A 12,129-nucleotide genomic window follows, 5' to 3' on the forward strand; every position below is an offset into this window, starting at 1 on the left:
GAAGTGTGACCTGTAACGCCGATGCCATACGTTTGCTTCTAGATTCCACATGTTTCGACCGAGCTGCACCAAACTTGGCCTGACTCATCCTGGTGTGATGACTGACAATGCTATGTCATCATATTATGACGTCATCTAAGCCCCGCCCCTCAGAATGAATTAGAGAGATCTTCTGTGTAATTACATAATAAACAGTCCATGTTCTTTGTTTGTAGGGCAATGCTGCCCTCTGCTGCCCACTGAAATAGTTTCATTATTTCAGTAATTCGACACCAGAGGGCAGCATTGCCCTATGGAATGACAGTTCAATGTTGAATTAAAGAGGAAAAAAATTAAATAATTTGTAATTCTAACTCAAAAACTGACAGAGACACCAAACCTGCAGTTATTGATCATTATCTTGTGTCCAATAATATCCAATGGTTAAATGATGACATCACTTAGGCCCCGCCCCCTCGGAACAGGAAGTGCTATTTTTTTACTTGGAAAGCTCTGTTTATGGCTCTCTTGACCTAATCAAGATGATTCGGATGATAAACTCTGTCAATGCTCGCTGCTGGCTGAACCGTGTGGGCGTGGCCAAATGGCGAATATCAGTCCCTCGCCATATACATACGTTTGGCTCTTATTCAGGCATAGATCATCCGATTGGCGCCAAAACTGGATATGTATGACCTTTGTTCACCTCTAAAGAGCCCGACGGGTTTGAAATGTAATTTGGCTCCACTGCGCCCCCTAAGTTAATACATGGGCTGTATCTCTCCTCGACGCATAGACCGATCTGCGCCAGATTTTTCGACAGTCGTCGGGGAGCGCCGCCGAACGCATTCACGCCTGTCGCCCGGTGGACGGGTGGGGAAAATGCGCGACAGATTCTGCGGCGGCTAGCGGGCGGCGATGCTGGAAACTGCGGCAGAGCTTCCGCGGTGGGGAGCGGGCTGCGACTCTGGAAAACGCGCGAGAGCTTCTGCGGTGGCCGGAACCCCCGCGGTGGCCAATAGGCCGGAGCGGCGCTTGCTGCGAGGGCCGCCCGAGGCTGCTTGCAGCTTTAATTAGGCCCGAGCAGCAAAGCGCTGCGAAGGCCTATTGTATCTGTACTGTTTATTATTATTATTACGATTCTTCCCACCTCTTCGTGTGCCTTTTTGGGGGCTTTATCATATTCAAAAACTCACCAAACTTGGCGGTGGCGACTAGAAAATTTAAAAATTTTGAATTTTAAGGTTGTCGCAAAAATCGCAAAAAAAATTGCTGAACGGCGGCAACTAGCAATTTTCTGTTGACACAATGGTATGAACGTACTTCATCGTAGAGACATGAAATTTGGTACACTTGTAGAGCTCACCAAAAGACTCAGAACTTACATTGAATGTTATAAGCCAACTATCACAGAAAGTCGGCCATTTTGTATTGAACGTCCATTTTTTACCTCGAGTTTGACGTTTACAGCCTTCGTATTTGATCGAACTCCTCCTAGGGATTTCGATTGATCGACTTCAAACTCGGTCAGTCTGATCATAAGGCATGTTTGATTTAAAGTTATCAAATTGGTGAGTTTTGGAGCATGCTGAAGGGGGGTTAGCAGGGGTCAAAGTTCACCTACTCGCCATGAAACACGAAACTCTTATATTTCCTATATAAAAACACATAGAGGGACCAAACTTTCACTGATTGATCGTCATCGGGTGTCCTAAAATACCCTGTGGTGAAATGATGACATCACTTAGGCCACGCCCCCTGAGAACAGGAAGTGTCATGTTTTACTGTGAACGGTCGCTATCTTAGCCCTTTGACCTCATCAACATGAAACTGTGTCCAGAGACAGAAGACATGTTGGTGTGTTGAGGATTCCAACCCCGACCGGCTTTGACATAGCAGGTGGGCGTGGCGGCGTGGCGAAGTGACCTGTAACGCCGTTGCCATACGTTTGGCTCTGAATTCCACAATTTCGGGCCCAGCTGCTCCAAACTCACTAGGATGGATCCTTATCCACCCACCGACAGGAATTCATAACAAAATTTGGTGGGCGTGGCCTAATTTCTCTATAGCGACCCCTAGAGTATTTTAAATGAACAGCCCCAAGCCATGCTTTATCCTAGAATTACGAAACTTGGTACATATGTGTATCTTGTCGGGACGTACAAAAAAGTCTCTTAGAGCCATGCTCTAAACCCAACAGGAAGTCGGCCATTTTGTATTGAAGGTCCATTGTGGACCTCGAGTTTGACGTTTACAGCCTTTGCATTTGATCGAACTCCTCCTAGGGATTTCGGTTGATCGGCTTCAAACTCGGTCAGTCTGATCATAAGGCATGTCTGATTTAAAGTTATCAAATTGGTGACTGTATGAGCTTGCTGAAGGGGGGTTACCAGGGGTCAAAGTTCACCTACTCGCCATGAAACACCAAACTCTTATATATCCTGCACAGAAACTCACAGAGACACCAAACTTTCAGTTATTGATCATCAATAGGTGTCCTAAAATACCCTGTGGTGAAATTATGACATCGCTTAGGCGACGCCCCCTGAGAACAGGAAGTGTCATGTTTTACTGTGAACGGTCGCTATCTTAGCCCTTTGACCTAATCAACATGAAACTGTGTGCAGAGACAGAAGACATGTTGGTGTGTTGTGGATTCAAGCCCTGACCGGCTGCGATGAAGCAGCTGTGTGCGGCGGCATGGCGAAGTGACCTGTAACGCCGATGCCATACGTTTGCTTCTAGATTCCACATGTTTCGACCGAGCTGCACTAAACTTGGCTTGAGTGATGCTGGTGTGATACCTGAAAATTCTATGTCATCAGATTATGACGTCATCTAAGCCCCGCCCCCTCAGAACAGGAAGTGCTATTTTTTTCCTTGGAAACATTCATCTATGGCTCTCTTGACCTAATCAAGGTGATTCTGTGTTGGATGACAGATAGGAAGTTGGTCTCGCTTGCTTTAAAGTCCCAACAGTTTTCAATGGCGGCAACGCCGTTCGTATACGTTTGCCTCTACCTTCCACATATTTTGACCGAGCTGCATCAAACTTGGCCTGAGTGATCCTGGAGGCTTGCCCGTCAATCCTACGTCATCACATTATGACGTCATCTAAGCCCCGCCCCCTCGGAACCGGAAGTGCCGTTTTTTTCCTTGGAAAGCTCTGTTTATGGCTCTCTTGACCTAATCAAGGTGATTCTGTGTTGGATGACAGATAGGACGTTGGTCTCGCTTGCTTTAAAGTGCCAAGAGTTTTCAATGGCGGCAACGCCGTTCGTATACGTTTGCCTCTACATTCCACATATTTTGACCGAGCCGCATCAAACTTGGCCTGAGTGATCCTGGTGGGAGGCCCGTCGATCCTACGTCATCATATTATGACGTCATCTAAGCCCCGCCCCCTCGGAACAGGAAGTGCCGTTTTTTTCCTTGGAAAGCTCGCCCTAAACCATGCGAGAGCTCCTGCGGTGGCCGGAACCCCCGCGGTGGCCAATAGGCCGGAGCGGCGCTTGCTGCGAGGGCCGCCCGAGGCTGCTTGCAGCTTTAATTTTATTCTTATTTTTTTTGTTTGTTTGTTTGTTTTTTCTTTATGGGGTCCTTCCTCTTGAAAAATGGCAGTATGGACATGGCAGAACCTCATCTTGAAGCCAAAGAAAAACCTGCTTAAAGCTCCAAAACCAACAGGGATGGCATTACAGGCGCTAAAATTGTTGCATGAATCATGTTAACAAATGTATTTTTTTTTCCCTCCGTTGTTTGATGTGGAAATGCTCCTGTTGTTTAAAATGTTTATATGGAAATCAGTTAAAAGTGTTCAGCTGAAAGTATGACAGTGGCGGTTGTTGCACAAATGGTGCCCTGGGTGAGCCTCACAGGGAGCCATTCTAACGATCTCCCACTAACAACCAAAACACACAAACCACGACTCTGATATTTCTTTTTTTTTTTTAATTCTGTTCGGTTTGGAATAATCGAGTTAAGCTCTGACACAGTCCACACGATCTCCCCGGCCTTGTCGTCATGGGCCAGGAAAGAATCACAAAATTAGTTATAATTTGCTAAAACGTACTTGGGGAGGGGGAATGCAATCAGGGGCTATTACTTGAATGTGGAGAGTGGTGGTAGTTGGAGAAATCAAATCAAATTGTGTTTGGGGCCCCATACAGACTCTGCAGAACATGAACAAAAATTCATCTCTTCAAATGACTTCCTCTTCCGTTTGAAGCTGTTAGTAGACTACCTTATCCCTTTGACAGCCCCGTGGTGGATGATATGCTGAACTGTTTCGATAATATTATCAGAGAGGGAAGAGAGGTGAAGGAGGAAATCAATAGCTTGACATGAAATATGACTGCAAACATCCCAATTACAGGCTGTTTAGAGGAAATTAATGAGGCAGATCTTAGATACAGACATTGGCCTGCCTCGTGCTTTGAGCTGCTTTATTTACAAGCTGTCATTAAATAGAAATTGATGTTTTCCTTAAACGTGACAGTAAAAGAAAGGTGTCTGAATTGGGAGGATTAGAAATTGAATGGCTTGTAAAATGTATTTTTAAGCGACACGCATGTGGAAGACGTCGTTTTCTACAGTAAAGGGCGTCTTCAGCACCCTGGACAGCAACTCTCAGCATTAACCCGACATGACAAGCTCTTCTTCAGAAAGCGACTGCTTTTATTTTCAGTGAACAAAGTCGAAACGCTCTCTTTCACTTCTTCAGAGAGAGCAGTGAATATGTGAAACTTTTTTTTCTTCTTCTTTTTTTTTTAATAGTGATTCTCATCTGCTGAGACTTAAATTATGCTTAATTAATAACATTTGCATGCTCATAGTAAAAGAGATCTTGAAAAAAATAAATAATAATAATAATCGCAGGCCTACTTTTTTGTTTCCCCTTCGAGTTGTAGACTGTAATTTATACATTTTTTCATTAATTATTATTTAATTCTGTGCGTGCGTTGGTTTAAATGAATCAAACTGATCCGGATGTTTTACGTCTGTAACAGTTTATGAATACAGGTAAAAATAATAAAACATAAAGGAATCGTGGAGACTTAACAGGCTTATCCACCTCGTTTTTTTTTTTGTTTGTTTTTTGTTTTAGTCCGAAAAGAAGTCTTTATCTGTGAGTTAGTTACGTTAGGAGCAAAAAAGCTTGTTGATAGTTTTTGGGAAACTCATGGCACTGTCTTTGGGCGGGTCTTGGTGCTGCTGCAAGGCCGCCGCACTCCTCTCCGCCTCCAGCACGCTGCCTTTGGTGTTCGTGGTCCAGGAGACGGTCGTATTGGTCAGAGCCTGGCTCAAAGTGCTGTGCCTGAACAGGGGGTCGTGGAAAACCCCGTCCACCCAGTTCCTCAGCGTGGTGACCGGCGAGTCCTGCCGGTTGTCCAGGACGGTTACGGGGGAAGTGGCGGCGGGGGACTGGGTGAGTGAGGAGGGAGGCGCCTGGCACCTCAGCATGCAGGACGGATATTCAGTCTGGTTCAGGGACGTTGCTGTCTGTGCCAAAGACCAGATTCGAGGCTTGCCGTCTAATAATTGGTGACCCTGCTGCTGCTGAGTGTAGCACGACTTTGCCTGCTGCTGCTGCTGCATGCTGTCCGGCTGGAAGTCCTCCGGACTCGTTTTGATGCAGGTTTTACCCAAGTCCTGCTCCCCGCCGAGAGGCACCGGAACGGAGATCTTCAGAGACGCGTTCTTAATGAGGTGCTCGGCGGAGCAGTCGCTTGTCGTCGACATGTGCGTGTTCATGTGGTACCGATGCTTCATCTCACACTCAGAGCTTTCAGACTCGAGCGTGTCAAAATCGTCCAGGTCGCTCAGCTGGAGTTCCTTATCAGCTCGACTTCTGGTGTCTGCGAGGAAAGGGAGGAAAGGAGTTATTAAAAAAAAAAAAAAAGAGGGTTAAATTTACGTCGGGAAAAGAGCACAACAACGAGCCCGAGAATGTTTGATTTCACACGAATCATTATTTGAACCTACCACAATCACTGAGCCTATACGTTAAAAATAATTTTAAAAGTCTATAACAAAAGAAAATAAAAATAAAAATCCTTACCAAGATGATATCAAGACGTGTCCCTGTATACAAACTGCTTGCAACACAGTCTATGTACTCAAACTCTACTGCTTATATGCTAATAACATTTTTAGCCAACTTTTTTTTATTTTTTGGATGACATAACTTTTGGAAATGAGCATTAAAGGTGTCACAGACTTTTTATCTTTAAAACTTTATTGATATGAACGATGATAAAACCCTGTAACTTAGTGTACTGTGTTACCGTAACACTGTTTTAGTGAGTTTTAGCAAAACAAAACACCATCACTATGAACAAAAATGTCCTTTCTAATGGAAGTTGAATTGAGAAAAATAAAAATTGTCCTTCAACACCAGTTATGTTGGGACCACTTTAAACAGCTAAGGCTACCCTGCTCAATAATAAAAAAGAACAACAACTTTTACAATTTCCTTGTATATGTTCTAATCACCTTGGTGAAGTGGCAAGCATTAGAAAGCATGTATGTTATTTTAATGGTTAGTACACTGAATGTGTAGTTTCACAAAATAAAGCAGAGTCAACAACAAAAATCACATTCTCACATGCAAAAACAACAAAAAGCTTAATTTGATCTATTTCTTCCTGCTTAGATAATTAAGTTATATCATCTGAGCTTCATTGCATATTTCTGCTGACGTTAAAAAGAAATGCATTTTCACATGCTTTTCCTAAATAATCCGTCTTTTATTTTACATTCTGCCAAGCAGCAAGACATCTTGACACTAACCATCATCAGTATTCTCGCTTTTTATCTGCCCCTCCTGAGACCCCTCCTCATCCTCATCATATCTCTTCTCCTCTGAGCCCTTGTTTCTGGGCGGCCACGTCATCTTGTTCTCCTTCTTCAGCCTCCTGCGGGCATTCGCGAACCAGGTGGAGACCTGTGTCAGGGTCATCTTAGTGATGATGGCCAGCATGATCTTCTCCCCTTTGGTCGGGTACGGGTTCTTCCTGTGTTCTTGCAGCCAGGCCTTCAGGGTGCTGGTCGTCTCACGGGTAGCGTTCTTTCGCCTTGTCCCCCCATCCATAGAACCATATCTGAGAATAAGAGGAATACAAAGTAAACTTGGATTAAGGGGAGTGGATGTGGGTTCAGTTTTTCTGAAAATGGGCACTACGACTTCAGAAGACCGATGCTCATCCCAATGAACGTTGTTGTCTCACATTTGATACGGAGGGAAATAGAGCCAAAATGTAAACAGGGTAATGTAAGCCCTTTTTTTTCTCATAAAATAGCTTTCCAATATTGCAAATGTAGCTGAATTAAAAAATATATTTGTCTGCTACAATCACTAGAACTTTACACTGCTACGCCAAACATGTAAAGACAAGGGAAACAAAGATTTTCAACAGAACTTACTTGACAACATAACCACTAAAGTGTGGTTCAAATTAACGTTGCCCTCTGATGGCTGCCTCACTCGATCGCCACTTCCTTCACACTATTTCCCCTTGAAGCCACATTTAGGGGAGCGTGCGGACCTTTTTCCTAATTTCATCTCATCCACAAATGCAAACCTCATGCGAACCTCCATTTAAAATGCATGGTGTTGATTTTCAGTCAGCAGCAAGCTGTTAAAACTCCCCTCATGGGAACCTTTTTATGAGGCATTTATTGCTCCGTCTGGCTTAGTGCAGGTCAAGCACTGCTGAGGGAATCAGGAAAAGAGGGCAAGCGTTCACCTTCCCCAATCCCATGTTGTACCCTCTCAGATAAAATAGACTGTAAAAATTGCTTTATTGAGTGTAATGATGAGCCCTCAGGTAAAAGGCGGGTGCAGACATTGTGCTACTCCTGTCGGCCTGCTTGTCTCTCCCTGTGCTATACACAGATTGTATGGGCTTTATTTCTTGCTTGCAGATCTATACAGATTCATGCAGATGGTTTTTCTTTTTTTTTTTGCCCCTTCCAATAAGAATGATTTAAAGTAGCTGCGTGTCAAGATTTTTGCTAAAGTCGAGTGTAATTCTTCTGCAAAACTCTAAGAACTCACTGTAGCATTAAGTGGTCATTTCTCATTAAGCAGCACACAGTATTAAAAACGGTTGCCTGTAACGTGAAGTTCTGTTCATGTTTCACTTTCTTCATCTTCAATCGTAATTCTCAAAGCGAACTAGTGAATGACTTCAGTTTGCATGTCATCCTAGTTTTGGTAAAACCTTTTCAAGGTGGCACACTCTTCAAAGTTGTAAGGAGTCTTCAGGTTTTAATGGTAAGAGAACAGTATTTTCTTTTTCAGTAAAATTTCTGATCAGAAAACAAAGAGAAGTTGCGTTTTAATTTAGTGTCTTAAGCACTCACCCTCACTTCGTAGGTAATACATTGAGAGTTGGCTTGTCTCTAAGCCTCACTTGCAATCAGTATTTTTATTATTATTATTATTAAAATCAGCAGTTTGCCATCGTTATTTCATTATGGCCCTGACATAAGTGTCAAGGGACATGTGGGTCTTCCTCCTTTTAAAATCTGCACCACACTCTATGGAAACAGGGTATCGCTCATCATGATGCTAACTTTAAAAAAAATACATAGTAAAACAATTGACATACCTGTCATACTGGTACTGTCCCAAGGTAGGATCATAAGGGTAGTAAGCAGTGGCTTGTGTGATTCCCGCATGCGCAGAAGCTGCAGCATCTTTAGTATCAAAAGTACCCTGTGAACATACGTGTGATTCAATAAGTATAGCGTTCAACATTGAGGAGGTTCAAATGATTGAGAACGTTATGCTGCTTTAAAGCAACTGATCAAGACCCTGATCACTGATTGCAGGTGGAAATTACTAGAGAAACAAATACAATTCAGCATTACAATGAATAATAATAAAGGTTCAAATCCAAATTAAAAAAAGTTTTTCTTTTAACATAAACTTTTATAAAAAAATTCTGACAAACAAAACAGAAAGGCAAAGCACTCTAGAGTATCTTTTTTTCTACTTTACAACAGTTCATTATTTCTCAGAAAACCTGTCTGTCTTTTCTTTTATTCCTGCAAGAATACGTAAGCTGTTAGTTCCTTACTCAGAAAAAATCCCAATCTAGACCATTTTGTTTATATTTTAGATCATTTTGTTTATATACTATATGTGTATTTTACTTCACTTAAAAACAAGTTTGACAATTTAAATAAAATCACACTTGGATTTTTCTGCTCTTCTTATCTCCAGTTCTTCATATGACTTACAATTAAACTTTTTTTAATTTTTTTCATCTGTTTTCTCTGCCTAAAAGAAAACGCCGAAGAAACAAACTGGCGAGACATGCAAAGTTATTAACATGTCTGTTTTTTAATTACTTGGAGGAAAGCCTTAAGAGGGTAATCTCAGTGGCATTTTGTGGGTGCAGGTCATTAAAGACGAGAAGAGAGAGCCTTATTTAAGTCTCAGCACCCCGTGGCTCCATTAATCAATGCCAAGAGGGAAACAGAAGAAAGGTTTACCAGCGAGTAGAAAGCCGACGCGTCTGTCCCGTATGTAACATAATTTCCATAGCCCTGACCGCCGGTGTAGGGGCTGCCGTACACGCCTAGCGCGGCCGCGGAGCTCAGTTCATGCCTCGCCGTGGCCAGCAGCCGGCTCTCATACACGGGACAGTAGACAGGTGTCTGTCCAGACGCCGCTACCCCGGAGTCCGCTATGGATCTACCCGTGGACTCGCAGCAAGTGGTAAGAGAGTTGGTTGTCATCAGGAACTACGAGGGAACAAAAAAGAAAAAAAACAAAAATACATGTTTGTCATGTCTGGACACTCTTTTACAAAACTGATCTTGAAGTTAGTATGAACTGATTTTTTTTATATATACAGTATATAAAACTCTGCGTTACATGCTTCAGCTTTCTTACAATAAACGTGTTTTTCGTTCATTTAGGCATATTGCTTCTTTAGAAATGATCACATAACTCATAGTTTATGCATATCAGACAATAAGCAACACAACACAGGAAATTGGGGCGAAAATGTTCGCGTAAAAGTCCCCAAAAGGAGCAAAAATGTTCGCCTTGATTCAGATAAAACACGTGCTTAACAAACACATCATGTTTTTATTTTTATTTTTTTATTTTATTTTTTTTTCCAATCACCGTTCCGTAGTACCAAAAAAAAAAAAAGTAATAGCAAAATGATTTTTATGGCTCAGAGCCAAAGGCAAACAGCAGCTGGCTTGTGGTGTGGCGTGTGCCGAACAAGTTGGCATGCGTGTTCCAGCGCAGATAAACATATGGTTGACATTACAGACGGGCTATTATCTTACAGAAATCAGTGAATGGGAGGTCGAGGGAATCGGGTTACCCCCTCGTTTTAACCCCCTTTTTTTTCTTTCCCTCCTCCACTAGAAAGACACAGGTATCACTGGCTGCAACGCGATACCTTTCCCGATAGCCGAATCTTGTCTAAAAGTGCGCAAAAAGGGATCAGGGTTTAAATCAATAAGTGACTCGGTTACGTTAAGAGGAAAAAGTCAAGGATCGCCACCGTAAAGATGCAAAAAAAGAAAAAGAAATACGCGAACTTACTTGTGGAGCAGACGAGTATGGATATCCAAATTGTGGATATGACATGGTAGAGAGGTCCCTCGGTATCCAGAAATAAAGCGAGACTGAAGGTCTCCACTCCTGCGCAGGCTGTGGCTCTGTTTCACTGTTCCAATTGATTGGCAAGCACAAGCTCCTAGGATGCTTATAGGGCGAAGCACAGTAGCATGTTTAATTTGGGTTAAAACATTTTTTAAAAAAGCAACCCTTTATGGAAAAAGTCTAAAAATAAAAATAAATAAATAAAAATAAAAAAAATGAAAAAAGTGCAGTTTTTTCTCCTTTTAAAGTCTGTTACAAACAAATTAAAATGCCCCGAATAATCGCTCTCTTGTCGGGCACATATTTTTACCTTATAAAAAAGTAGTATAAAGGACGTCAGCAGCTGAGGCAGGTTGTTTTAAACGGAGAGGACTCTGACGTCAGAAGTTTCCCAGTCAGAAAATGACCAGACTGTAACTTTAATATGCATTTTCTGCCTCACAATGACGACACAAAAAAATACACACACACACACAAAAATACAATAAATAACACCCATTAACTTAAGAAAATGGGATAAAAAAGAGAGAGACGTGTACGGAAAAAAAATAGTTCATTGCACTGAGATTAATTTGGACTCCCAATCAATCAATTAGGCCAATCAGTGTCTTGACTGTGGAAACATATGTATCAGTTTAAATGCATTAGGCCGAATCAAGTGCATTCTTATCCTTCTTGCACGCTGAGGTAATTACATGAGGAGCTAATTGATTTTTAATTTCAAATTATCACATTAAGCAGGAAGTAATGCAAATTCAAGACGGAATGCGTAACGTCATGAAAGCAGTACGTCAACTATCTATCTATCTATCTATCTATCTATCTATCTATCTATCTATCTATCTATCTATCTATCTATCTATCTATCTATCTATCTATCTATCTATCTATCTATCTATCTATCTATCTATCTATCTATCTATCTATCTATCTATCTATCTATCTATCTATCTATCTATCTATCTATCTATCTATCTATCTATCTATCATTTAGTGTTTGGGTCTTGTAGAACTGTCAGTGGACAGTAACCAAAGACTTACAAGCCACCAAACTGCAAGGCTCGCAACCAGCTCGCCTCTGTTGCGCGCACCCTCGCTTGGAGAATCCCGGGATGACATGTGGATAGCCCCGGGGGTCACTCCTCAAATTAATGATGATGTACTCCTCCTCCTCCTTCTCCTCTTTTTTTTTTTTTTTTTTTTTTTTTACCTCCTCACTCCCCTCCCTCCCCTTTACTCTCCTCTCCAGCTGGATATCTGCCTGCCGGTGACAGGTCGATTGAGAGTGATTGATGACTATCTGGGGGACCGGGGCCAACATAATAATATGATACCGGCACCTCACAATAATTGCTCGCTTTCATTTACAGATGAAAGTGGCTATAAAGGGGTTGTAACGACAGGGAAGGCTTGCGCTTTGGCTTGGAAACTTTTGTTTTGTGCTTTTTTTTTCTTTTTAAGGCCTTTTCGAATGCCTTGGGGTGGGCGGACTTTATAAATTGTCTGTTCCTTCA

General features: G+C 42.2%; 1 protein-coding gene across 1 annotated transcript; it reads right to left on the minus strand.

Annotated features, from left to right (window-relative positions):
• Positions 1-4,774: 4,774 nt before the first annotated feature.
• LOC102233360 (iroquois-class homeodomain protein irx-4-B-like) lies at positions 4,775-10,776 on the minus strand. Its single transcript, XM_005812269.2, has 5 exons — positions 10,556-10,776; positions 9,484-9,735; positions 8,595-8,701; positions 6,772-7,082; positions 4,775-5,837 (listed from the first exon to the last, which is right to left on the minus strand). Exons 1-5 carry the CDS (start codon positions 10,598-10,600, stop codon positions 5,122-5,124), a joined length of 1,431 nt encoding a protein of 476 aa, XP_005812326.1. The 5' UTR covers positions 10,601-10,776; the 3' UTR covers positions 4,775-5,121.
• Between the last annotated feature and the right edge of the window lie 1,353 nt (positions 10,777-12,129).

Source organism: Xiphophorus maculatus, chromosome 3 (assembly GCF_002775205.1).
Source record: "Xiphophorus maculatus strain JP 163 A chromosome 3, X_maculatus-5.0-male, whole genome shotgun sequence".
Lineage (NCBI taxonomy): Eukaryota > Metazoa > Chordata > Actinopteri > Cyprinodontiformes > Poeciliidae > Xiphophorus > Xiphophorus maculatus.

What these genes read in the sequence shown, in the direction of transcription:
- LOC102233360 (XM_005812269.2), bottom strand. Translation starts at nt 10,600, where the DNA reads ATGTCATATCCACAATTTGGATATCCATACTCGTCTGCTCCACAA. An exon ending in CGTCGGCTTTCTACTCGCTG is followed by an intron (nt 8,702 to 9,483) that starts GTAAACCTTTCT and finishes GTATGTTCACAG; the next exon opens with GGTACTTTTGATACTAAAGA. An exon ending in GGACAGTACCAGTATGACAG is followed by an intron (nt 7,083 to 8,594) that starts GTATGTCAATTG and finishes TCTTATTCTCAG; the next exon opens with ATATGGTTCTATGGATGGGG.